The 27,517-nt window shown below is 35.4% G+C and overlaps 1 protein-coding gene and 1 long non-coding RNA gene across 6 annotated transcripts in view; both read right to left on the bottom strand.

The window, feature by feature from the left end:
- The window catches only part of PCSK5 (proprotein convertase subtilisin/kexin type 5), a 396,723-nt gene that overhangs the window by 187,182 nt on the left and 182,024 nt on the right, over window positions 1-27,517 (bottom strand). For all 5 annotated transcript variants that reach the window (XM_039843681.1, XM_039843770.1, XM_039843973.1 and 2 more), the window contains exon 9: window positions 22,875-22,975. In XM_039843681.1, the coding sequence (XP_039699615.1) occupies window positions 22,875-22,975 (101 nt within the window). The remainder of the gene's footprint in view (window positions 1-22,874; window positions 22,976-27,517) is intronic.
- On the bottom strand, window positions 1,020-5,386 carry LOC120587359 (uncharacterized). Its single transcript, XR_005648958.1, has 2 exons — window positions 5,067-5,386; window positions 1,020-1,207 (listed from the first exon to the last, which is right to left on the bottom strand). It is a non-coding gene; the product is annotated as an uncharacterized LOC120587359 (long non-coding RNA).

The following is a 27,517-nucleotide window of genomic DNA, read 5'->3' as shown; positions in this document are numbered from 1 at the left end:
GCGGGCTGAGTGCCCAGTGCCAGGAGCTCTGCAGTTCACAGCGGCAGTGTGAGACGCCCTAACACTTACCCCCTTCTGCCGAACACCCTGGACCCACACTTCCCTGGCTTCTGAAAACCAAGACCCCTGTCACCTCCAAGAGCAAGAAGACTGAGCACCGAGAGCTTTGGGGACAGGCAATAACTAAGAAGCTGAAAGTCTAAGCAACTTGGAGAAAAAGAGCAGATTTTCTTAACCCTGAGCCTGGTGACCACTGTCCCATAACAAGCCACATGCGGTTATGCCTCAAATCTCTCAGGTTTCTTCTTGGAATTATTGACAGCTATCTTTAAATAACAATATACACTAAAAGGGTAACATTTATAAATGCCTGCAAGATGTGGCTATCTATCTACCTATGATCTTTCAAGGCAAAAAAATATACGTGATTTTTCTGGAGAGTCCTGTATATGTAATTTTTTCCCGTTATGAAGTTTTATATCCTTTAATGACCTTATAATAATAACCAACATTTAGCAGGCACTTGGCCAGGGCCAGGCACTGCATGTTGTACATGCATTATTATTTTGTAATCTGAAAAACTGCATGATATAGGTAATATTTTTATTCCCATTTCATAGATGACAAAACCGAGGCTGTGAGTTACACACAGTAACTCAAGTACCTATAAGTAGTTAGTGGTAGAGCTACAATTCAAACGAGCTGCAGAACGTATGCTATCAATCACTATTAACACCATCTCTGGAAGGACCCACAAAAGTGAAACGGACACACACACGATTGTTTGTCAGGTGATTCTTTGACAATTGGATAAGGAAGCCAAGTGGAGTATATCGTGTCCTCATGGTCACACAATTTTTGTACCCACACTGTCCCTCTCAACTCAGTAGGCTGATTTTTGTTTACCACTGAATTCAGGAGATTCTTGAGTCTTAACTTCGCTTTAAGGTTCCAAAACCTAACATGGGCATACTCTATAAAAGTAAACAGAAAGAGATCCAGCTAGAGAAAAATATATATTTTTTATATTATTTTATTCTGATATAATGTCATAACATTATTCCATTGTTTCTTAACATTATTTTTACAAACTTGTCACCTTGCCTGAGATGCTCACACTTTGATGTGGTTTACAGACTGGTTAGGTAACTCTTCTCCAGTCAGGGAACCTCAGCTGAACCTCGTCCCAAACACTTCTAGTTTCCAGCTGTAAAAACAGGATAATGAATGACACTATCACTACCTGGTGTTTGTATTATATTTTTGTTCTGCGCAGTTCACAGTATTTCATAGGCCCAACAGTAGGTTTAGAAGAAATAGGATGTATCCCCAGAGAGACATTTTGTCTGGTGCTTCTTGTTGGGCTTCTAAGTGCAACTTCTAGCACTTAAAGTAAAAAATTTCTCTCCCTGAGAGTTGTCCCAGGTAATTCTGCATAGGTGTGAGTGTTTGAAAAAAAATCTGTACTTGGTGGTCCGTAAAAACAAGGGGAATTTTTGAATGTTGAGTGACTGACTCACCTGCATTCATTGAAAAGAAAAAAGAACTAACGTACCCTCCAACCGTCCTGGATAGATTTATCAAAATAAGCATTCAAGGGGCAACAGAGAAAAAGGGGCAACATATACACATCTTAGTACAGAAAGAGAATTTATCAACGACAGGAGTGACAGCAAATACTAATAGTGAAAGCTGCTCCCCAAACAGGGCCATCTTCTTTAAATACAAGAATGAGTCTAATGCAATATGAGCAATTACATAGAGCAGACCTACAGAGAAATCGCATGACCAATCAGCAATCATCCAAATATACAACTTACTAAATATTCATCAAAAAATCCATGACAAAACCAGACGCTTTTTATATTTCTTAAGATTGCATAAAATAGAAAAAGGAACGAGTAGCCAGAAAATCAATATCATTGCACAGATGCTAAATAAGTCAGCATTTATGGGAAAAGAATTTGTTATGAGCTGGAACAACGAAGATGAGGCAGAAAGTGTTTAAAGCCTACTGAAATTGGTAAAAACATTATTCTGGCTGTAGTCAGTGCATGCCCATGATGATTCAAGAATAAAATACTGACTATACAACAAAGGAAACCAGTCTTCTTTTGTCAGTTAATGAAGACCCTGAAAAGACTATCAGATCGTCAGTCCCACCTCAAGCAGGAATATACCGTTAATGGGAGTGTGTTTGTTTTGTTTTGTGTTCAACATTAATTCAAAAGTTCCAAGCCTAATGTTGGGTTGTAGTAAGAGAAAACAGAGTTAATAATACCTCCAGATTTAGAAATGTGACTCATGTTAGTATCGCCTGGACACCTACTTAGGAGCCATCCACACCTGGACCAAAGCAGAAACGATAAAGAGAAAAACGATTTGGGATCATCCAAATCACATTTTTATTATACTCTCTTGTGAAACCACTCACCGATTGCCTAAATTGAGCATAATCCAAAGGTATAAGAATTTGGTCTCTTAGACTTAAAAGAAAATAGCCCCTAATTTACAAAGAAAAATTCTGTCATTTAAACTTTAGTGTCTTCTTTCCTTTATAAATTCTGGCTTATTTGCAGAATTTGTCATTATACCTAAAAGACGTCAGTTAAGTTTTAGCAGCCTTACAAACAAATGATATTTTGTTTGCAAGCTCAAGAGTTATTTCATTGAAACACTTTGCTACATAAACTCTCATGGAATAAAATTCGATAAATGGTCAGAAAGAAGAAGTACACTAACTTGAGGTCAAATGCATTGATATCAATTCACAAAAGTTTCCGCCAGCTATCCTGTACGCTCAATTCCCTCCAATAATATTACCCTGAGACTATAAATTCTGACCATTCGAATAGCCTCTCTCTCTTTATACAACTCACATCCTGGAATCTAAATCTGACCCTCATTTCCCTCCCCAAGCTTTGCCATCTTTTGAAGTAGACAAAATGTGACAATATGAGAGCTTCCTCCCTAAGCTTATCCCAGTCAAGCTGCAAGAAACCCAAGCCTGGGAAAGACGCTGGAGGACATTGCACATTTTCCCTTTTCTGCTAATTTTTTGTATGCTGTCCAGCACTTGGCATGAATAAATAAATATGCAATTCTAAGCTAACTGACCTAATCCTGAAAGAGGACATTGCCACCTCCATTATTTCTATTTCTAATTTAAATTCATTCTTAAAGTAATAATAAACATAGTCTCTAATCACAGGAGAATAATGTAAATTGTGGATTAGAGTCAGGAAGACTTGGGGTAAATCATGACCCGCTACCTAATAAGAGTTCTGTAACACTGGGCTACTTACTGAATCTCTCTGGGATTCGGTTTTCTCAGTTGAAATGTGGAGACTTACTCTGCAGGGTGGTTGCAACAATTTGAGGTAATAAATATAAAGTTCCTGGCACATCATAGGCTTCCAAAGACGTCACTATGATTTATTGAGATGAACAACCTATCATCCCAGAAAAATTCAGGACAACTTTGATGAATCTCCACTTAAGCTAAGTTTTCTTCTATGCTTATAAATTTTATTAGTATGTTTTTTAGTTTCTGTAACAGATGAACAAAATAGCATTTCAACACCTTAGTATATTTTTGTTTAATTAAATAATAATGCTACTAAGATCTGTCAAAAAGATTGGTTTTTACAAGCCAGTGGCATAGGTGGAAAACTGACTGGCCGAGGAAGAAACTGTCCACCCATTTTAACAAATTCTCTCTATTTGTGGGCAGATCTTCCCCCTTCGTGGCCGGTCATTGATGTGATGTTGTCTAGAGGACGGTGAAATATTCTTTGGTTTGATAGCGGAGTGCTTTATAATACCAAGTATCAGAATGAGGATTTCGAGCATACTTATTCGCTTCACTGAACTGCCAAACAGAAATGTCTTTGAAACTTTTCTACACAGTTCAGGGATTTGCAGAGTTCTTACCTCAAAAGTCAGCAGTTTAACCCTTGGACAGGCAACAAAAATAGTTGTTTGCATCTCTGTTATTACTATTATTTTAAATTACTCCACAGCATTTCTTTTTTTTTATAGTTAAGTACAAAGAATTAAAATGATGCTTTTCTACATGCTTATCAAAGTATATTTTTTTAAGCAAGGATTTTCAATGTTCAGCTTTCATTTTAAACTTGAATGAAAATTAGTAAGCATTTTGGATTCTAGCATTTTAAGTAAATGTTATTCCGTCTATTAGCAACTCCTGGTTTAATATGTCAACTCCTGGATGTCTTTCTAAATTAGTAGACATCAATAGTAACAAAAAAATATTTTTAAACAGTTATACACTGCATATACACACAAACACACACTAAGGAAAAGATTAAGATTAACAGAAATCTATTACAAAATTTTCGTAGGTATTTCAAATAACCTTGTGGCTGATCGACCAGAATGAGAACAGTAATTTTTAACTTTTTCAAATACTTTACATTAAGTAAACAAAGCTGGCTTGCCACCTAAAGAAAGGAAGAAGGGGCGAAATACCCATAAACCTCAGCCCTGTTTCCCTGTCTCCTGAATTAAAGACCCAAGATATTCATGGGCTAAAAAAGCAGACACATAATTCTCTACTGGACAAGTACTCCTTTTATTTTCAAGGCAGCCCAAGTATTAACTCTGATATCTCTCCTCTCCCTGTTTTCAGAGTCTCAATTCTCAGAAACTATGGCAGGAAATAGGAGATAAATTCCAACTTTCCTTTTCATTGTCTCTCCTACTGTGTATGTTGGGATGCCAAAATCATGTTTTCCAAGACTCCCTGATAGTGAGCGGTGCACAAGAGACAGTTCTGACTAATGAAACATAAGTGGGATGGTTTTGGGTATTTTTGAGAAAGCCTTTGCTTTCCTGCTATAGTCACTCCCTGATCCTCCTTCGATCTTTCCTTCCTCCTAAGGCTTGTAACTGCAGTAACCATTAAGAAAAGATAAAGAGAATAACATAGACTTTGGCCTTGGTAGCCTTGAGCTTCTGAACCAATATCTTGACTTGTGGATTTCCTATTGTACCAGCCACACTTTCTTGCACAGAGTATTAGATAGCATTTATTGAGTACTCACTGTGTGCTGCACGCTGTGAAAAAGACTCTATGTTCATTGTTTCATTTATTTCTCATGACAATCCTGTGAAACAGGTATTATTACTTTTATTACCAAAATAAGGACCATCAAAGCACAGAAAGTTTAATGAGCCTGCTCAGGGGCACATAAGTAGCAAGAGGTGACACTGGCTACAGGCAATCTGACTTTAGAGCCCTAGCTCTGACCAACTAACTCCACCACCATCTTGTACTAGAGAAGCCACAAGGGGAGAGTCAGGTTATCAGTGTTTGTAGGAACTGTCTGGTAAGCCTCCGGTTTTGGTAGTAGGTTACAAAACGATCGCATCCTCACCCAGCATACTCACTTTGGAAGAATTGCTGCTAGGGGGTTTTGCCCATCATCCCGCCCTCTTCAAAAGCAGATCTGAGTAGGTCCGTGCTCGAATAATCAGAGCAAGAATAACATCACAGTTTATGAAACCAGAGTTTATCACTGAGAATGAATTAAAAAAAAAAAAAAGGAAACCAAAAACAAAGAAAAGAAAAAGAAATGAAGGGAAAAGAAACATACAAAGAGAATACAAGGGACAGAAGAAAGAAGGGAAGAGAAAGAAAAAGAGGACAGCAAAGAAGAAAAACAACAATAATGTGGAGCCTATGGAAAACATAGTGCAGAAAAAAAGAATAAATCAAAAATAAAGCAAGCTCAGATGTCAAAATAGAAGAAGAGAAAAAGAAAGACAATAAGGTCTAGCAAAAGCAAAGTTTGCATTGGAGAAAGCAAACCGATAAAGATATAGTAGAAAACTGAGTTAATGGTATGGAAGATATAGGAACTTGCTGCATTTTTTTTTTTTTTTCAGGAAAATAATGGAGAGATGACAAGAAAAGTCAAGATGATGGATTTGGAGGACAGAAAACAGAAACCTACTTCAGGATACTAACGTTGTCTTCCTCTGAGGACAATCATTTACTGAATCTTTACTATTTATTCACAGGGCGCTCTATCAAGTGCCTTATATACATCACTTCACTTAATGCTCACAAAAACAACCCATGAGGTAGACAACATTATTATTCTCTTTTTTTAGATGTGGAAACTAAAGCTTAGAAAGGTTAAATCTTTCCCAAAGTCATGTAACAGGAAGAACCAGAATGGGGCTTTGAAGCTGTATCTCCTAGACTCCAGGGCCCAAGCTATGAAGTCTCACGGTAGATTTCGCAAGTAATAAAAATAACACTTGATTAAAAATGTACAAGTTAGGCTGAAAGAACTCAGTAAGTCTCAGGAAATATTAGGAGTTGCATCCCCTTGACTCATCCTTAAATACATACATTTTCGTTATAAATACAAAGAAAAACATATCCTAAAAGCTCCTCTTCTGGATTTAAACAAAACAAAATAAAACAGGATTTGTCTTAAGACTTACTCTGCAAAGCGAATTTCAGCAGACAACAAAAGAACAGTTAAAGCTCTTGAAAGGAAATGAACCTAAGAATTTTATACTAAGCTCATTGTCCTTCATGAGTAAATACAGAAGACATACATCTGCAGCAGTGAGAAAGTAGACTAACCCGCCTCTCTACAAATATGCACTAGGAAAACCAAAGTAAAATAAATAATTTAAAGATCTATTTCAGCTGATGAATAAGTAAGTCATAATTTAAAACCCTAGAATGTATAGTTTTTATGAAAGACCTAGTAATGGCTCTAAAATAAATTAAACATAGAGTGAAGAGTTAATAATTGTTTTAACAGGATTCTTTTGAAACAACAAAAAAAAAAGAAAACTAATAGTAAGAAATAAATTAACTAAAATATTCTGTTGCACAAATCCCAATTATAGTATTAAAGATGGGGTAAGAGTATAGTAAGGAGCAGTAAGTAAATGTAAATCAAATTTATATAGCAAGGTGTCAAAGGGAATGACTACCTTAGATAAGACATATTTATTTTTAAATATCGGCTTTATCTTTTTAAATGAACGTTTTAGTTGTCAAAATTATTGAAAAATGAACTTTTTAACCTAAAAACATGAAATATATAAACTAAAACCTAAAGAATGTGCATAGATTATCCCACAAAACACAAAAATGTATAAAAGGCAAAATTAGCCTAACACACACACACACACACACAAAACAACAACAACAACAAAAAAAACGCTGAAAGGACAAAGAAGTAGAATTTTGCTAGAAGATGCGATGCTGTCTACAATAAATATTAACAGCATGAGATTTGTGCATCACAATGTTTTGATCAAGAAAAGAGAAGTAACTGATGGAACCACACTAGTGTCTAGATAATTTAATCCATTTATGCTATGAGAAAGAATATGGAGGATTTGTTTACATAATTAGATAAAATTTAATAATATTAAAACATATGCCCTACATGGGCATATGGATCAACTAAAGAAAAGTTGAAGATATATCGGGCTGAAAGGAAAACTCAACAATTGCCCTAAAGAAAAATAATACCCCACAAACCACTAGTGTGGTTGATTAACTGGACCACAATTCACTGGAAAAATAAAAGTCAATAACAAATCCCAATAAAGACAAAGTTTGTTAAACACTTAAAAGTACTATTCTCAATTGTCATTCTACCAAAGAGGAAGCCAAAATATCATTAGAAAATGGTCACAGCCAAAAGTGTGTTCACAGTTAAATATACATCTTTAAAAAATTATATTAATGTAAAAGGAAAACAAAATGAACCATGATTCAACCAATAAGATTCATTAAAAAAAATGAAGAGTGTTCCTAAGGAAAATAGGAAAAATATTAATGAGACTGGAAAAAAAAAAAGACAAGGGAAAAAACAGCATCAGAGCCAAGAACTAACATTTTGAAAAAGAAAATCTAATAAAGAAAAAAAGAACACTAATAAAATAAAACAGTAAGCCAGTCATAAAAACTAACAGAAGGGATTTTTATATTATCAGGAAATCTCTATCTAATCTATATAACTATATATAATAATTATGTTAAATATAATTATATTAGTTATATATGTAACTATATATAATAATTGGCCAATAAATTTGAAATTCTAATGAATTAGACATGGTTCTGAAGAATATAAATGAAAAAATTAAAACTGAAAAATTTATTTAAGAATTAAGTCTCAAAAAAGGATTTAGGGCCAGATTGTTTCCTTCAAACTTATAAGGAAAGTGATCCCAAGTGTTTCCAGGGAGAAGAAAAGTTGCAAAATTTCAAAACTTATTTTGTAAATTTAATGACACTTGATACCAAGACTGGCAGTGATAGACGACAATTTCAAGGTCAAACCAATTTGGTTTAGGAAACCTGACTCTTCACTTACTACCTGTGCTACCTTATCCATGAGGAATAAATGAAACGAACCATAAAAAATAATTTAAAGATTTTTTTTCTGTCATAAGTACACAATTAATGTTAGCTAGGTGCTGTAACAATAATATAGAATGAACACCCACCTACTCATCCACATTTTTCAGTAAAAACAAAAAAGAAAAAACCTAAATCTCACTCAGGAAAATAAATACAAAGCATAAACAAAATTTTTGGAAACTAAACCAATAGCATGTTAAAGAAATAAATTTAATTCATGAATATAAGCAGAGGATAATAAGAAATCTATTATTCTAATAAATCATATCAACAATGCTAGTATGAGAAACTATTAATATCAACAGATACTGAGAAAATACTCAAATCCCATTCCTAAGAAAACCTTTACAAAACCAAAAATGCTGCATAAGTTCAATGAAGAAAAGCAAACTTCAACAAAAAGAGAAACAAAAGGTTAAAGGAAAAAAAAAATATTCCAGAGACAATCAGGACCTATACATGAAAACTTATGTCATTCTTGATATTAACAGTTGAATGATTGACTAACGTTAATAGAAATAATGTTAATTGTGTTGATATCAGCTTCCATATTTCTATACATTCCACGTCTAAAGTCATTTAATCCTCGCAACAATCTGGTGAGTTTAGATTGCTACCCAAATTTCAGATGAAGAAACTGAAGCTCAAAAAGATAAAGAAACAAGGCTACCGAGGTAGTAATAGTATAGAGGCACAACTGGCACTGAAGTCAGCCGGACTCCAAAACCTGAACTTATAAGATCAATTTGTATCATCTTCCAATAAGAACGAATATGAAAAATATTCAAACAGAGATGAGTATTACTATTGTCAGGTGCCATATATTTCAAAAAACAAACAATGCAATGAGTTATAATGTGTGTTAAAGAGGCTATAGATAAGAAAAAAATAAAAAACAAGAGCTCTGGTAGAAATACACAATAACCAGTTAAAGGTATAATGGTAATATCAAAACAAACAGATATTTACTATTTCAAAAAATAAATTTATACCAAAAAGTATAGAACTAAAGACATGCCTAAAACTTTATTATGTCAGAGATTTTCTTGAATGGAAAAACCAACTATTATAAAGAAGCCAAGATTCAAATGACTGTCATCAATTGTCACTGGGATTGTTTTTGGAACATGGCGAAATGTTTCTAAATTTTATCTGGAAAAATGAACAGGTGAAAATGTTTTAGGAAATGTTTCAAAAAATGTTTAAAAAGTGGAGTGATACTGTAATGTCAAAAGAATTCGCAGAATAATAATACAAAAAAGTCTAAAAGAGACCTTCATAAATGCAACAACTTAAAGAATATAAAACAAATTGTTTTTGGAGGAGATAAATTATTTAACAAATGACATTGGGCAGATGGGATCCCTATAGAACTGCAATTTAGATCCTCGCACTGAATGTTGAAATAATTTTAGTTGGTTAGACATATACATTGAAAAATAAAACAAGAAAACACTAAAAAAAAATTTAGGTTGGTAATTAATAGATTTGGAGATAGGAAAAGACTTTCTAACCTAAGGGTTCTTAAGACCACAGCAAATCTCCTGTATTTGTGTACCTGGGCTCATTTTAGGTAAAAACATACATAGTTTTCATCAGCATACATAAAATTCACCAGAAGGTACCAAAAGATGAGGTATGGCTAATTGAAGAATTTATAAAGGACACATATATTTGACCAAATAATTAAAGATAAAGGAAAAAAACTCTCTATGTCAAAACAGTATGAAGAAAACTTGAAAGCGAATGACAAATTGATAAAACACTTGCAATAACTATGGCCAGAGGGTACTATAGTATTTATATACCGATAAAGAAAATATTAACATAAAAGATGAATAGGTGATTGGTAGAGAATTCATAGCATTACTATCCTTCTGAGTGACTTTAAAACACATTTCTGAAATTCAATTTAAATGTTAGTTATTGGGTGAAAAAGGTGAAGGGATGAAGTACAAATTAGTAGCTACAAAACAGCCATGGGGATGTAGAGTATGAAAAAATAAAAATATTAGTTCTTACAATTCAGGAATTTCTCAACGCCTAATTTCCAACAAGTGAACAAAGACCATACCCACAAGACCTGAAGTTTTCTTTAATCTATTTGTGCTTGGTTGTGGGTTGGATAAAGCATTTTTTGGTTAAGAGGATGATTAAAAAAAAAAACTAATGGGAGAGGGATAAAATGACCAACAAGATCTGAAGGAAAAGACTGAATGAAGATAATAAAGTAGGGAATATTTCTGCAATAAATACATTGCATATATTAAGACTAATTGGAATGGGCATCATGGGATTAGGAGTTAATGCACTATTCAAGCATAACGGAGCCACTGAAAGTTGATTATGTAGAGAGACTTTTGATTTTTGTTTATATGTTTCCTCATGACATGTTCCTTTTGATAAAGAGTATATAATATTTTTGTGATAATAATCCATTTTTTAAAATGGTTCTATGGCTAATATTATTGTTGGTAATGGAATTGCTCTTTGCAGGATATCCCAATGTTATTTATTTGCTTCCAAGATGTCAGTGGCAAATGGAATTAATGGGTTGTTGGCAAGTACCACTAGGATGAAAAAGGCTCCTAAACTTTTGGATTTAAAAGACTAGCACATTCTTTTTAACTCTGGAAATCAACAGAAGATTGGTAACTTTTAATTTTGCCAAATAAGGATAACATAGTTTCATACAATTAAAGAAATTTTATATCAAAATAGTACATAATTTCCAAATAAGTTGTTTAAAAATATTTTTAAACTATGACATATACCTTCACTTTTAAAATAACCTACATTATATTACCATTATTATCCTTCTTTGCTGGTGATCTTGAATATTCTCACTCAATAGCATCTTTACAAACCAGATGGTCTCTGGGCAGCCTTCCAATGTTATGATTTCTCAGACAAACTGAAAACAATTATTTTGTATTCCAGGTAAGGTATTACATGAAATTGAGAGTTTTAGCACAATGAAAATCATAAAATTGAATACATCTGCTACGGAAAATGAGGCTATTAGATGTCAACCCTAATGGCACCTAAATTCAGCACAACGAATAAGAATTCAACATGACTAATATGATCACTCCCATATCATGCTCTCTTCAGGAGCTCTCTACTACATCCTTTTGAGTCAGGATAAAGGTTTCCAATAGGGAAATAACAGGCAGACTCCTCTGAGAGCCTATCTTAAATTTCACTCAATTCTCTTTCTTCCTCCCAATATTCCTTGGTTGTGTACTGAGTTTTTCAGATAAACTAGAGTGTCCAATAAAGATAGGGAATTCTGACTGGATGAACAATTTTTCATTTTTGAAGTGATGCCCAATTATCGGTCATTAAGGCTTTATTTCTTTTCATTTGGCCTTCTGTTATCTAAGGCTTGGTCATGATTGCAACAGATTAAACAAAGTGAAACTCACAGAAACCAAGTATACGTTGGATCACTTATATGACTCCAGTCTCAGCAAAAATTCTATCATCTCATTGAGGATAGCCTTATCTTTTCCTTATTTGCCATGATTCACCTTTTCCTACCCTTACCCCACCATCACCTTCTATCACAATATCATTCCGTGTTTTTTCTTTCATAGCAATTAGTATCAGGTGTGATTATCTTTAATCTATGCTTCCCTTAACTGGAATGTATGCGCTACTGGAGCTAGGTTCAAAGCATCATATACATTTATGCTCAACCTGTGCTACCATGCCTGGCAACTCTGGCATGGAATTTTCTTGTTTTGCTCATAGATGTATTCTAGTTTTAGGCATAATGCCAGACACATAGTGAATTACATCAAAGACTGCAACTATGATGCACAGATTGCAACTATGACTATAAGATGTATTACAATTTCAGAGATGTGAAAAAAATGTCTATTTCAAAAGAGATAACAAACATGACTCTATAACTATTTCCTGAATGAATCAATCAACATTTAGAGTTAAGACTAACCTTGTTACATTATACCCCACTAACCACACCTACCTTAATAGATATCTATCCATATTTTTGAATAACTAAAGGGAGAATCCCTTCTCTCTATTTATTCATTCATTCATTATACAAATATTTGATTGCCTACTATGTGCCAAACATTGTTGTAGGTGGTGGGGCTACTAGAGTATACTCATTTTCAAGACAGCTAACAGTTTAGGGAATTTCTTATTGTGATCTGTGGGCCACTTGCAATTGAATCCACTGAATTATTTTGAGGGCTTTGAAATCTGTACTTTTAAACAAACTTCTGTACGACTCGTATGCAACTAAAGTTGAAAAAAGAATCTTCAAGGTACAGCTCAAATTCCTCTCCTTCTGTAAAGTTTTCCTAAATCATTCGTGTTCAAAGTTTTGTCACCCTTCTCCATCCGCATGGCCCTTACACTTCATAGCACCTATTTGTAATTAAGCATACTTTGCTATATATCTTAAAACAGAAAGGTGATATAGTGTGATGGTGAGCTCTGCTGTCATATTGCCTTGAGTTCAACTTCCAGATCTATCATTTCCTACTTGTGTAAAATTCTAAGGCTTACTTTCTACATCTGAAATATGGTAATAATGTCTACCGGTTAGCACACTTTGAAGATTAAATGAGATAACCAACGAAAACACTAGGCACAATATTTAGCATAGATTAAGTATTCAATAAAAGCTGACTGCTGTTTGTTTGTTTGTTTTTATTTTATTTTCTATTTTACCTTTTTGCACTATTAAACACTATTTCCACAGTCAGTTGGGGCGATGGCAAGAAAAACTTTTTTGTTTCATACACTGAATATCACAGCCATGTGCTATGATAATCTTTATTGGTTAGAATGACACCATCAGGCTTCTTGGGCGTATTGTTTTTCTGGGATATGCAAAGAATATACTTTGCTTCATCTTAGTCACACATATGGTTACTTGATGAGATTTAGAATCATCACAAATAAATGAAAACTTAATCCAAGATGGTAAGAAATAAGCCAGTCTTTTAAACATGGTATGTCTTTCTTTTTGTGTTGCTTGTTCTATTCCAGGAATCAATTTATTTCACTATAAATTTGTTGCTCAGAGCTTTTGACACATTTCATAATCGACTTGTTGATATTAGGCTGAATAAATCTTATATCTAATGAAATGACATGCTTTTCAATGTCATTTATATATCTCTTATTTACTTTTCTCTCAGACTGATTGCAAAATGTATTATGATTAAAAGTGAGAGAGAAATGAAAGAATGCTGGAATCAGCTAAAAATAAAAACTGGATTCTAGTGTTGCTAGGAACAATCATATTCTGAATAAATGACAAAAATGTACTAGAAGTAAAAATTATAGATCAAGACAATGTGGGCACAGGCAGGATTGACTCAAAACTCTGCCCAAGAACACTTGGTATAAAAATAGGTTTGAATTTTAACTGAGTTTCAATACAGAGCTTAGGAATACATCTAAGAATCATCAAATACAAAGACAGTGCTATTTGATGAAGCCATACAATAAGTCATTTTGCAGAAATGTACTGAAACATGCTTTGATTAAAAAATTAAGTAGCAGCCTATGATGCAAAATTATAATAGACCCTGAAAAAAGTCAGCTCTTCTTATTCCTAGCAAAGAAAATTATATTTGATAGTATTTATGGTGTTACCATAGACACTATAAAGTACAAAAATTTCCTGACAATGAATAAAATCCAAAAACTCTCATGAGACTAAATTTAAATACTAAATTTTACATACTTCTTGTAAACCCACTAATACTTAGGACATTTTCTAAGCAATCTTATGGAATAACTGAATAAAGGTTAATTTGCTATTAACAGTTTATTTAAATTAAAGAACATGGCAGTAGATGAGCAATTTATAATGTAAGTAAATTCACATTATTTTCTTTCTCTTTTTAAAAATGTAAATTGTTTTAGTCATTCATAACGATCATGATCTCAGTGAAAAGCATTTTCTAAGGATTAAATAAACCACCTGGGAGCACAACTGAAAAACAGCCAGTAATTGTAAAAGAAATTTGCTAAAGGTCTTGTTTCAAGACATATTGGCCCAGAGATCTTGTCTCATTATTTATGCTTCTTCTGATTTGCAGAATCTGATGGGAAGAACAAATGGTATCTATTTGAAGAAATGGTACACGATCTACCCAAGAATTTAGCTAAGAAACTAGAACTCAGCCTTGAGTTCTTCTGATCGCCTAAGGCACATTATTCATTCCCCATTTTCTATACCTGCAACATGTACATCATATCTATTTACTTTTCTCTATCCCCATTACCACCACCTTGACCAGGCTACCCTTATCTCTCCTGTATATTGTACTAGATTCCCAAATGGTTTACCTGCCTTGCTCCCACACCAGTACTTCTCCAAAGGGAAGCTGGAATGATCTTTAAAAAAAATTTTAATTAAATCATGTCTCCCTCCTTAAGACTCATAGATCTCTACCATGCTTACTTACTATGATGCCCTATATGATCTGGACTTTTCTAATTCTTATCAAGATGGCAGAGATATATATGTAAGATATATGTAAGATATATTTTTTATATCTTACATAGTCATATATAGCTTCATATTTCTCAAATTCAGTAACCTCGTTCCAACTATGTGGTTTTCCCTACTTGCTCCTCCATCTCCCTGAAATGCTCAGTCCAGTTCTTTACAAGGCAGGCTCCTTCTCATATTTCGGGTCTCAGCTAAAATGTCACTTTCTCTATGAGGTCTTTCCTTGACCACTCTATGTAAAACAGCTCTATTACTCTCCATTATCCTATTCCATTTGTTTTTCTTAATATTTATTATTTGCTTTTTTACAGACTCTCTCGCCAAACAGGATGAAAGTTCCACATCTGTCAATCCACCAATCAATTCACAATGCCTAGCATGGGAATTGATCATTAATACACATCTATGGAATGAATGAATGATTCCATCTGTGATCTATGTTAGCAACACCGGTATTTTCTTTATAAACCTTTCATAAATGAGAAAAATGAGATAACATTAGAAGTCTCCTACCAAAATCACTTTTTATACTCCTGCCCCTCTCCGCCTCCCTATTTTTTTTGCTGGACTAAAACTGAGAAAAGCTTCTTACCTTGTATTTTCTTAGTGGTATCACTGTTTGTCAAATTCTCAGGTACATTGTCTTTTGAGATAGAATTCTTATCAAGATGGCAGAGAGGAGAGAATATCATAGATAATGATATAATTGCTATGAAATAAATCACAACTCAGAGGACACTGTAAATATAAAGGTCTTTCCCATCCCCAATCTTTAAGCATTACTGCTTAGGTTAAATCACAAATTGGATATTTAAAACATGAGACATTTCTAGTATATAATATAGGACACCTGAAAATAACATTTGACCTGCTGTACAAGGAACTCTGTGGACTGCAACAAAACTGAGAATTACTCTTAAAAAAACAGTCTTAATTATTACAATAATAGAAGCAAAATACGCTCGATGAAGAATTTATTTTTTAAAATATGGCTAAGCAAAAAGAGGCAGGTAACAATCACCTAATAACTTCTCTGTCCTCAGTTCAGTCTCTGGGCAATTCAATTATCCATCAAGTTTCTTAGTCCCGCATCTCAGGAAGGGAATGGAAAACACTGGCTAAATCTCAAGATAATACCAGGTAAATGAGCCCGTTGACCAGAGCTTTTCCAGTAATACAGAACACCTTTGAAGCTGCATTGTTTTAAACCATTAGTTAAGATACAAATTTGAGTCCAGTGAAAATTGGCTTCTAAATAATTTGAATTTGAAAAGTGCTAGAGGACACAGTGTATTGTCTGTGTGTATGTAGACATAACAAAGCTATTTTCATGCACGGTCCTGGCAGAAGGCCCGTGGTAACTGCTCTGTGGGTCTGGTTACAATTATTTCACTATAGGGAATATTCCAGGACAGTACATCCCTTCTCTGTCGGCTCTGCCTCAAGTGGAAATGTGTGCTGTTTTTACCTCACAAACCTTCACAGCTCTCCTCCCTGATTACATTTTAATTCTCCTCAAGCTACATATCCCAATCATTCATGCCAGAAATCTCAGCTAAATTCTAAGCCCAACCTACAACATTACAATACATGAGAAACTCTAAGAGTATGCGAAAGTAAGGATGTCTGTGATAGCTTCTTCTTCACCCTTTTAGTTATACAGAATCTGGGCATATATGCCTGAATTCTCACTATTTGTGCATGTACTTTAAAACAATTATTTATGAAATAAAAAATCTCTCCTAAAAGAAAAGAGTTGGTATGTTGACATTCTGCTATTCCACCTCAAAACCAAATGCATTTGTGCTCCCCGCCCACTGCAACATTTCATACAGCTGAATGTGGCCCTTGGGAGAATTTTTAATGGAACATTTTACACTGAAATGTGTTTTTAATTAAAACAAAGCAAAGAAGATAAGAATAGTTTACAAGACATCAGCACTAAGATGCTAACTCCAATATTTAGAAACGTTTATGTCTATCAAATCCTTCTCCTGTGGCCTTCCTTCAAGACGGTCAGTTCTGGGATTTTGAAGCCCTTCAGTTAGTTACTTTAACTCAGCTTGTTAAAAAGTCCAGACTCTCTCTCAACTGTCTTAGGAATTAACTTCTCACAATAATTGTATCTCAAATATTCTGGGCGTTTCCTCATGTTTTCCTGCATTGGACATATACACAGATTATAAAGAAATGTGAAGCAAACACATAAAGTAGTTGGTCACTGGAAACCATATCAAATTTATGTAGATGAGCATTTAAGGTTTAGCAGAAATGCAGATGGTAAGTTCAATTTCCTGAGAAAAGAATTCTGGGGGATAGTTTTTTGAAATCAACAGCATATGGTGTGAATCATCCTATGGAGTAACACCTCTTTAATTCTTCACACTCTGCCCTTTCCATGTCTCACATTATCCCTTTCACTAAAGATCAAAGGTAGAGGGACTTCTCTTGGAAGCTAAGGGAGGGAATCACATCATGTCTTTATTTTACCTAGGTTAAGCCCAGTTCTAGAGAATAAGTAAACAGGGTGACAGATGAGTTGAGGCAGAGTGAGGAGAAATCACTAATTTAAGAAACTGAAAGGTAAAAACAATATATAAAAGTGAGCAATTCTGTTAACCTCATTTCCCTTGTACAAAAAATAAGAAGATAGGACTAGATGGATTGATTTGACATTTGTTTAGAATTGACCTTGTTCAAAATATTGTGCTTAGGTGTCATGGAAAATATAAAGATGCCATAGCACCAATGTTCCAATTGGGATTACAGAGGCTGACCATTTCTGTTTTCATTCAAGTCCTGCACCTTCTACAACCTTTCCCCCCAAATTATTTCACTTTCTTACATAATTTGTGTATATGTGAAATGTACACTAGCAAACATTTGTTATATGTAATTTACACAAATATATGTTAGTGTACATTTGCCTCCCTAAGAAGATTCTAAGATCCTTTGAAGGCAAGTGACATGTTTTACAAATATTTGAATTATGCCCTGCCTAATCCACTTAGGTCCTAGCATGATGCGTGTGTGTGTGCATGCATGCATGTGCAATAGGTATTTGTTATACATACATAAAGACTGTAAGGTGTAATCTTTGGTCTCAAGAAGTTTAAGCCTTGGTCAGAATATAGTACATACAAAAAATATCTGTAGTACAATAAAAACTGTCTAAATTATCTATAACTATATCTCTCTCTATATATTCTATAATCTATGTTCTATATATACCTATATGGTATATTCTATAAACTAGTGGTAATAGGACAATTGAAATAGGAGAAAACAGGTAATAAGAAAGTAGGTGAGCCTACCTAGAAATGTGTGTACATGTATGTATATACTATATAGCATAACAGAGGCAGCTAATGTTTATACACACCAGGTCCGTTTCTAATACAGAATAACAGCTGCCACCTCAATTTGTTTATTTTCTAAATTTAGATCTAGATGTGTTAGGTGTTCTCAAAGGAAGGTAACCCAGTATACCCTGAGATATGAAATTTGAGGAAAAGGCTTTTGGGTCACTTAAAAGAAGAATTTGTGGAGATTCTTTATATCAATACCTTCCAAGTTCTAAATAATTTCAGAAGTATCTACCCAACTCAGTTCCTTCTATTTACCATTCACTAGGCAACATTTCTTGATTGCTGAACATGCGTGTTTAATTTTCCAGTGGGATACCATTCACAATTTAAGGCAAAAAGATTTCTTTGGTGAACTTAAAATTTGAATTTCCTGAGATAATGCTGGTAATTTAACATTTAAAATACTAAAACAGCTTTTCTTTGCTAATAGTTGCAGATTCAGATCAGGAAAACTTTCAGTAAAACAATTTATGATTCCGAACACTGTTTTTATGAATGTCAGTTATTTCAATTTTAATTTATAAACCATTATATATGAAACACATTCGTTAGCAATTTTTTTTCCCTTTCCACGGGTCTAGAGCACTGGTAATATATACTAACATCAAGATATAAGTAAGGTACCTTACAGATGCGAGTCGGCATCCTTCTAGGTTGCTCACCTAAATTTATTAGTCATGTTTCACTATTTTCTTCATTTAAGAAACCTGTACCCAGGAACTCTTTTCATGTGAACTTTTTGAGTGATGCTACATAAAAAGACATCATTACAAACCGGCAATCACCGATTATATATTTCTATTGGTTCAGCTGAAAAAACAGAAAATTACCCCCAAATCCACAAACCCAGATCATTGAAATATTATAAACCTTTGAACTAACACCTATGTGATGATGACACCCCAACACAAAAACCATTTTCTCCCCTAAGATGTCAGTATTTTCGCTTATTCTGAAATTGCAAGGCTCTAACACACACACACACACACACACACACGTAAACACACACGTAAACACACATGCATGCAGAGGAAAGGAGGCAGATTTCTAGAGGAACTGAGATTCCTTCCAGTCTTGGGAGTAGCACACTTTTACCCAAGTATCTGGGGGTGTACATAGCGGACTTTGTTGCAACGACGTCCTTACATTCCCCGTAGGAAAGGGATGGCCTGGGAGTCCTAGTAGCTGTCACGGCAGAAGTAATTAATGACCAAACTCTTGCTGAGCTCAGATAAGGAATCTGGACACTGAAAGCTTATCTGTTTCTGTGTTTTGTATTTGCTTTCTTTTCTCTAAGTTTCCTAAGAAGGATTTTTGGAAAAGCTCTGACCTTAGGGGAGCAAGAAGAATTAGAATGGCAGAGAGGTCAATGGTTGCAGTCACATCCAGGGTAGAATACACTGTCTTATTTATGGTCCAGGCAAATCTGCTGATGCAAGCAAGCAACTGGAGAAAGAAAAGCTGGTGGCAGCTGAGGATGTGGGAGTTTCCCCTGAGTAAATACTGTGACCTAGTGATATTAGGAGAAAAGATGCATTTCTCCTTGTAGTGCAAAGATAGCTGGGACACACAGTTAACCAGGGACTGGCAGCCCCTGCTTGCAGCTTTTCACCTGAACATTCATTCTCATCCAGTCACTCATGTAACCTGAGAAGGGGTGCATATCTGAAATGTTGGCAGGGTTCTGTGCCATAATTCTGCTCAGCTGTGGCTTTCTCTCCACTCGCCTTACAGGGGAGCACCTTTTAGATCAGGCTCTTTGACTTGAGAGTAAAGGTTGAATCTCAAAATACCAAGGTTCAAATGTTGTTGAGAAGTACCAGCTTAAGAGGAGATTGCCAGGGGTCAGGGCTGGGTGAAGGAGTGAGATTCCTTTGCCAGGGTTAGGGTTAGCTTTAGAAGAACTGTAACCTTGGTATACTGTTATCTGAGCTCCTCGTTACAGAAGTCCAATTTACAGTCACCAAATTAAAAACACAGATACTTCGTAGTTCTGCATTTTTTTACTCATGCTGGAGGCCCACTGCTTATTGATCCTAATGGATAACATCAGTGCCTGACCTGAGTTCTTAGACCACTTTCCCCTAATTTTCAGCTTCACTTATAGGCAAAGATTGGCCTGTAGCACAAACCAATGGAGTTATCAGAAAAGGTTTATTCTTTCTCATTTTATCAGATTATTCACCATATACTTTGGCCCCATGATCAAACTAGACTATCTAAAATCTTAAAACACAGTGGAATTTTTCCAGGTTAACTGTATCATGCGACCTTCCTTCCACTCATCACAATTTGGCAAAAATCAATCTTAAAAAATGCTCAAAATGCAAGAGAAAAGAAAACAGATGCAGCTTTTCAGTGTGTTCTCAGCCCCAAAATGACCTTATCCAACTAAGTAGGATGTTCGAGGTATAAAGGACTTTTCTTTTGAACTTTATTTAAATAGTGGTTAAAGAATTACTGAAAATATCAGTATTATAGTAATATCTCAAGGAACTAAGCATCATCATGTAGCCACAGTTATGGTACTAAGTTGCCAAGTTTGCCAAGATTACATCCTTTTTTGGGGAAGTGGGGAAGTGCAGAAAGAGTTCTTGAATTTTTTTTCCTTTGATATTTCATGGACAGGAAAATATTCCGGAGAAACGACCTAGAACTTCAGAATTAAGATTGATATATTGTCAAAAATCCAATTTACAGTCACCAAACTAAAAACACAGATACTTAATTGAGACTTCTGCAGTCAGAACAGTCTAGTAAAAAGTTGTAAAGTGAGAATTTAATAGGATAAGTGCCAATTCCTGGCTAAATACAAACTTTTAAGACTTTAAAAGATATTTAATATGTTGAAATGATTTAATATTTAACCTCGTCAAAAAGAAAGAAATCCAAACATTACTGGGAGCTTGAATATCTCTCAATATCAAAAGATATGATACCTGCTATGGTCTGAATGTTTGTGTTCCCCTCAAATTCATATGTTGAAACCTAACACCCAGTGTGATAGTATTATGAGGTGGGGCCCTCATGAATGGGACTAGTGCCCTTAGAAGAGACCCCAAAGACCTCTCTTGCCCCTTCCTTCTGCCATATGAGAATGTGTAGGAAGTAGGTTCTCACCAGACACCGAATCTGCTGCCATCTTGATCTTGGGCTTCCCAGGCTCCAGAATTGTGAGGAATAAATGTCTGTTGTTTATAAGCTACTTAGTGTATGGTATTTTGTTATAGCAGCCCAAACAGACTAAGACAGCACATATCCAGAGCCTGCGTTCTTCTACCTGTCTCAGTCCAAGGAGTTACACGACTCAGCAATTTACAGTATCCACATACATTAAGGTCTAACTGCCTTAACATAGGCCCTCTCCCTTCCAGAGGGGCAGCTGTAAATGCTGGGATGCCTCCTGTGCAATGAGAATAAAAAGTATCTTTTTCTTGTAATACCCGAGTCTTGATCTGATTCTTGTATTCTTTTCCTGTCGCCTGCTATTATTCTACATCAGGGTACAACTAGATAAAAGAACTTTTCCACTCCTCCCTAGGGCAGGGGTGCAAGGCTATTTCTGGAAAAACATTTACATCATTACTTCAATTCTTTTTTGGTTACGATTCTCTTGTGAAGAGGGCCTTTGAAGTGCAGGCCCACAATCCCTTTTCTAAAGTCCTTGCACCACATGTATTTAAAATCCAAACTTTCTTCAGATATCTTGTCCATAGCATATATCACACAAAATTCCAGTGGGGTCTGAGCCAGCACATCATGAATCAAATACATTAATATTTCTGCAGTGAAATATATGCATTTTCATAATAAATAAAGACTGTCATCAGCGTCAAATCAAATCAGGGCAAGCTTTGCCATCAAATAAGTTTTAGTGTTAATTTTGCAAAAGGACTTTCAGTTTTCTAGGCATTTGGATTTTGAAATCGAGAGTAAGAAGAGTGTAGATATGTATTAGCTTTTCAAAGAGTTAAGACAAATCGATCTATTGGTGCTTAAAGAAAGAAGAGATGGAATGTATTGCAAACAACCTTTCAAAGGAAATTTTTTGACACAGAATTTGACTAGATTAAATGGAATTTAAGGCAAGTGGGTTGTCCTTGTTCCTGGGCTCCCATCACATGACCTTGAAATATTCTGTTCCAAAGAATGAGTCTGTGACAGTGCTGTTGTCATAGATGCTGAGCTGCCTCATTGCTCTGCAGGAAAAGGGCCCAGAACTGGGCAGAACTGACCATTCTGAGACTCACGGGAACATTCCCAGACTAGAATAAAAACCTCAACAAGGCAAGAGTGTAGGAGCCAACTGGCACGCTTGCACTATGACTCCATGACAAAGTAATTACACGGTTGATTTTTTAAAGATATAAAAACCAAAAAAAAAAAAAGAATTGCTTTTTTCCTTAACATTAGGGGAAAATGTTTTTTAAAGTCCTAATCTTTGAAGTTTTCAAGGTGGGACTGGGAAGATTATATTCTGAATTGTTGTGCTAGGGATTATATACTAGGAAAAGGGTAAACTGTCGCTGAGATGAGGGGTTGTCGTCAGTGGAGACATATGGAGATAAAGGCTTACTTGGCTTCCAGGGCCAGTGCAATGATGCCCGCAGCCATGGGGGCTGAGGCTGATGTCCCAGTGTGGTTGTCCGTGCAACGCTGCCTCAGATCCGTAGTGATCTAAAAGACAGAAGTAAAAAAATTTTAGGGCTCTCGGGTCAATGCGAATCACAAGTAGAAAGAAATTTACTCATAAAAGTGGAATGGAAAGTTGTTGAAATAGTTGTTTTAAATTCCTTGTTCCTGTGCTCCTACGACTATATCGCTTCCAGAGAATCGCCTGTATAAATCAGCTTTGAAAAAGGGGAGGATTTGGAAGTTGGACTCTGCTTCTGTTAAAAGCAGGGTCAGAATGAGGGTGAGTCTTTGGCCTGAAACATGGGGTTGTGTAAATGTCTCTTTAAATTTTACGCCCTAGACACCTCACTTGCTAGTCCCAACTCTATTTAAAGCTAAAGTTCTTTCATTACCCCAACATTTTTAACAAGCAAACATGTTGAACCAGCAAACCAAATGCTGGTCCTTGCCCTCCTAGAACATTGTACTGGCGGAGACCCAGGTTTTAAGCAAAAGGTAAGCTGCGCCATGGAAGGAACATTTGCTTATGGACATGTTTTTAGCATTCATAGAAATGTTACATGAAGGAACCAAGGATTCCTCAAACATTTAACATAAATACATTTAACATAAATACAAACAAGGCTTGTAACATAAATACATTTAACATAAATACAAACATTTAACATAAATACAAACAAGGCTCATCACAGTGCACTTAATATGAAATAACAGCACTAAGTGCATGCTTGTTATATTATAGGAGGAAATTAGCCATTTCTCCATTTTTTAAATCAAAATGTGAGAACTAGATCATTTTTTTCCTCTTGCATTGAATCTTGTTCACTTCAGCTGTGGTCCAATAACATTTTCATCAGCAAGGGCAGTGTTTTTTAACCTTTTTTTCATGACCATTTCACTGAAGGAAAAAAAAAATTAAATTCAGATTCTCCTTAATAAGAGAAACTCAGCACTGTGAGATAAGAGTTTTCTAACCATTGTAATAGCTAAGATTTTAAAAATCCTTTATTCCCAGGAAGCATCCATTTTTACTCCCTTGGGCCACTGCAATGATGCCCTGACCATTCTGAGACTCACAGGAACATTTCCTTGGGGCTGATATCACTCTTGCTGGGAATGCACAAGGCTTGTGAGAGGAGCTGGTGGTCTCACTGCAGTTATTGGAAGACACGGATAATGCTTTCTTCAGCATCAAGACAGAAATGAGATATACTCTTATTTCACAGGTGAGAAAAGTAGGGTGAAAGGTCATCAGAAAAATGTAGGAGGATAGAGGCATCTGAAAAAGTCCTGTTGTTCAAAGGTGCATCCTTTAAGAAAAGTGCTGAGATTAGGTGATTTGGGAAAAAATTTGATCTTCACAAGAATGCTGTATAACTCCTTAGAAATAAGTCCTTCTCTAAGAATTTCCTCAGTGTCGAATGAAGATGTCTTCGCGGACTCTTTGTTATGGATCTAGATTGACATCTGACTGACAGCTTCACAAGAGGCCATCTGTTCTCATTGTCTTTCCTTTGTTCCTTAGATATCTCTAATTACCAGATTATCCAAACCAGTTAGGTACAATACACAAGAAGTGAGAAGAGAATAAACAAAAACATACAGAACCACATAGATATGGTGGTGGGAGAGAGGAGACGAGGCTTGCTTTCATTTCATGAATAACTGAATGGTGTGAGGGAGCTCTGACGGCATGTTTAACAAGCAGAGAAGGTTGTTTCTTGATTAACAGACTTTGCTAGCCATCTTTTGAACCGCCACACTGGATGCTTGCAAAGATATCTGGGTAAACAGAGCCCTACCCACTTCTGCACGTAAAACCTTTCTGTATTTTCAAGTGTTGACTTTAAAAAGGTATTTTTTTTTTTATTGCGGTAAAATCATATTACACAAATTTACCCTTTTACCAACTTTTAAGTGTAAGTACAATATTGTTAACTATATACACAGCGCTGTACAACGGAATTCCAGAACTTTTCTTCTTGCCTGACTGAAACTCTACCCACTGAACAACTCTCCTTTCTCCCTTCCCCCCAGATCCTGGTGACCACTATTCTACTTTCTGCTCGTATGTGTTTGACTACTGTAGGTACCTCATAGAAGTGGAATTACACAGCATTTTTTGTGACTGGCACATTTCACTTAAAAAAATAATGTCCTCGAGGTTCATCCACATTGTAGCATAAGGTAGGATTTCCTTCTTTTTGGGCTATATAATATTCCACTGTGTGTATATATATTTTCTTCATTAATTCAGCCATCAGTAGACATTTGGGTTGCTTCTATCTCTTAGCTATTGTGAATAATGCTGCAATGAACATGGGTGTGCAAATCTCTCTTGGAGATACCGTTTTCAATTCTTTTGGATATAGACTTAGAACCGGGACTACTGGATCATTAAAGAGGTGTTTTTACTTCACTTGAAACTATGAGTAAATTTTGCAACATTATTTTCCAAAGGCCTGGTCCCTAAATCAATGCATAAACAGCCCAGAAGCAGCCTGTTTCCATGTTTTCAGACATGTGATTGTTGAGAGATGGCCTTGCTGCATTCTTCCCATTTTACCTCACCCTCATGGTCACATTCCTTTGCCAAGTTTTATTTTGTTCAATGACTTGTGCCTGGATTCAAGACTTTTCACAATGTTTTCACACTTGGCTTACTTTACTTATTCTTCAGCTGCACCAGACACTTTTGATGCACAGAAACAAATCCAGAATAAACACTCTAAGTATGTGTAGCATTTTTGAGTCTGATAAATTATCACCTCCAGCCAATCTCAAACATAAACAATAAAAATTTTAGGATATTGGGTTTGCGATAGGAATATTCTCCATCCATATTTGGATAGCAGGTATATACACACATATATTATACATCTAATAATATGCTTAAATAAAAAAAAAACTACGCAGTACTTTTATATATGAATACCAATTTGGTTGTAAATGCTATTAATACAGGCAAGACTGTAGAATTCCAAGTCAGCATTGTGCTTTTATTTCTTTTCGACCATTTTAACTAAAAGAAACTTGAGTATTGAGTAGGAGTGAAGAGGGAGTGGAGCAGCAAGGTGAGGGAGAGGCGGAAGGTTGAAAGAAATGGAGAGAATAGAAACAAAAACATCCTCACTCCCTTCTCATTCTGCTTTAAGTGGAAATTCCAGCTGGGTCATTTCAAGAGGAAGTTACTGTCAGTGGTAAAGATATTTAGGTGTAAATTACCAGAAAGATCTAAGGCAAGGTTTTCATCAGTAAGAGAAGCCACAGTATCAGAGAATTTTTATGTCTATCTTTAGAACGAAAAGGCAAAGACCACCAAGGAACATGCAATCTTGAAGAAAAATGATGTTCTGAAAACTGGAACCACATGGGGTAACCTCATTAATCACAACACATGCATACAAGATCTGACGGCGTAATTTAAAGGAAAAGCTGCATTCAGTCCACATCATGGGGCAGGGAGTCCAGAGATTCTACATGTGAAAACGGAATAATAGAGCACTTTAAGTTGAGATTCCATTTTAAAGAAGGTCTCGGAATTTGATTTCAAGCCCAGTGGCCCATCTTGCACGCTGCGAATTCCCTCAGTTTACTACCCAAACCAGAAACGAAATTTTTTCTCCACAAAATTCTCACATTGCTCAAGAAAATATCATTTCTGTCATTCAGAATGAAAGAAACAGGAGATGACACCAGGCCCCAGGCCAGATCAAAGCTGTCGTTGATCAGAAAATTAGATTTTCAGCCCGTCCCAGGATGAGTAGCAGATGGCTTTTTGGACTCCACAAAGTTAGGGATGTCATCTTTATTTGGTGAGAAGGGGTGGGTATTGTTCAGGTTCAGTCAGGCTTCCTCCGAGAAGAACTATCACTTCTCTTATCCTAAGCTCTTAATATTTCACATTTCATTACTTTAGCTGTTTGAATCTTTTATTCTAGCCTGTTGATGTAATTCTCCAGGGAATCTCGGTTCGGACTGACTTTGGCCATAAGTGACGAGTCTTTATAGCAACGCTACAGTTAAGAGTTTCTATCTCCCTGATATCTTGGGATCTGTTTTATTTTGAAGGTGACATATTGTCTCATATCTGTTAAAAGAACAAATGAACAGATAGTTTTAAAACATGAAATGATTCTACTGTCTGTTAGGCTGAATGTGTTTCTGGTGTTGATTTTGATTTGGATTAGAAATGTGCCAAAAAAGCTGTTTCAGACACAGCTATGAGGGATATGGAGAGAAACAAAATCTTAAATGTGTCAATGAATAAAATAGAAAGCTGATTTATTAAGCACAGCAAAATAAAAAAAGGAACTGAAGACTAATTAATGCTTTCTGTGTTCACTGAAGTCACAAAGACTGGTGTAAAATTCAATCATGACTGACAAGTCCACACAAAATTCCACTCTCGTGTTGCTATGAGAATCTGTAAACGTGAAGTGCAAAAGTAAGGTTTTGCTTACAGATGTGAGATTGCTATCACTAAAGAAGACTCCCACCTATCATTTTTGCATCTCTGTAATGTCCCCTCAGTGCTAGGTATGGAACAGAGGCACAATATTTGCTAAGTTGAATAGCTAAAGT

The sequence above is a fragment of the Pteropus medius genome, unplaced genomic scaffold, assembly GCF_902729225.1.
Source record: "Pteropus medius unplaced genomic scaffold, Ma_sr-lr_union100, whole genome shotgun sequence".
Lineage (NCBI taxonomy): Eukaryota > Metazoa > Chordata > Mammalia > Chiroptera > Pteropodidae > Pteropus > Pteropus medius.
Note: the sequence above shows the minus strand (reverse complement) of the source record. Positions and strands in the feature narration are given on the sequence as shown.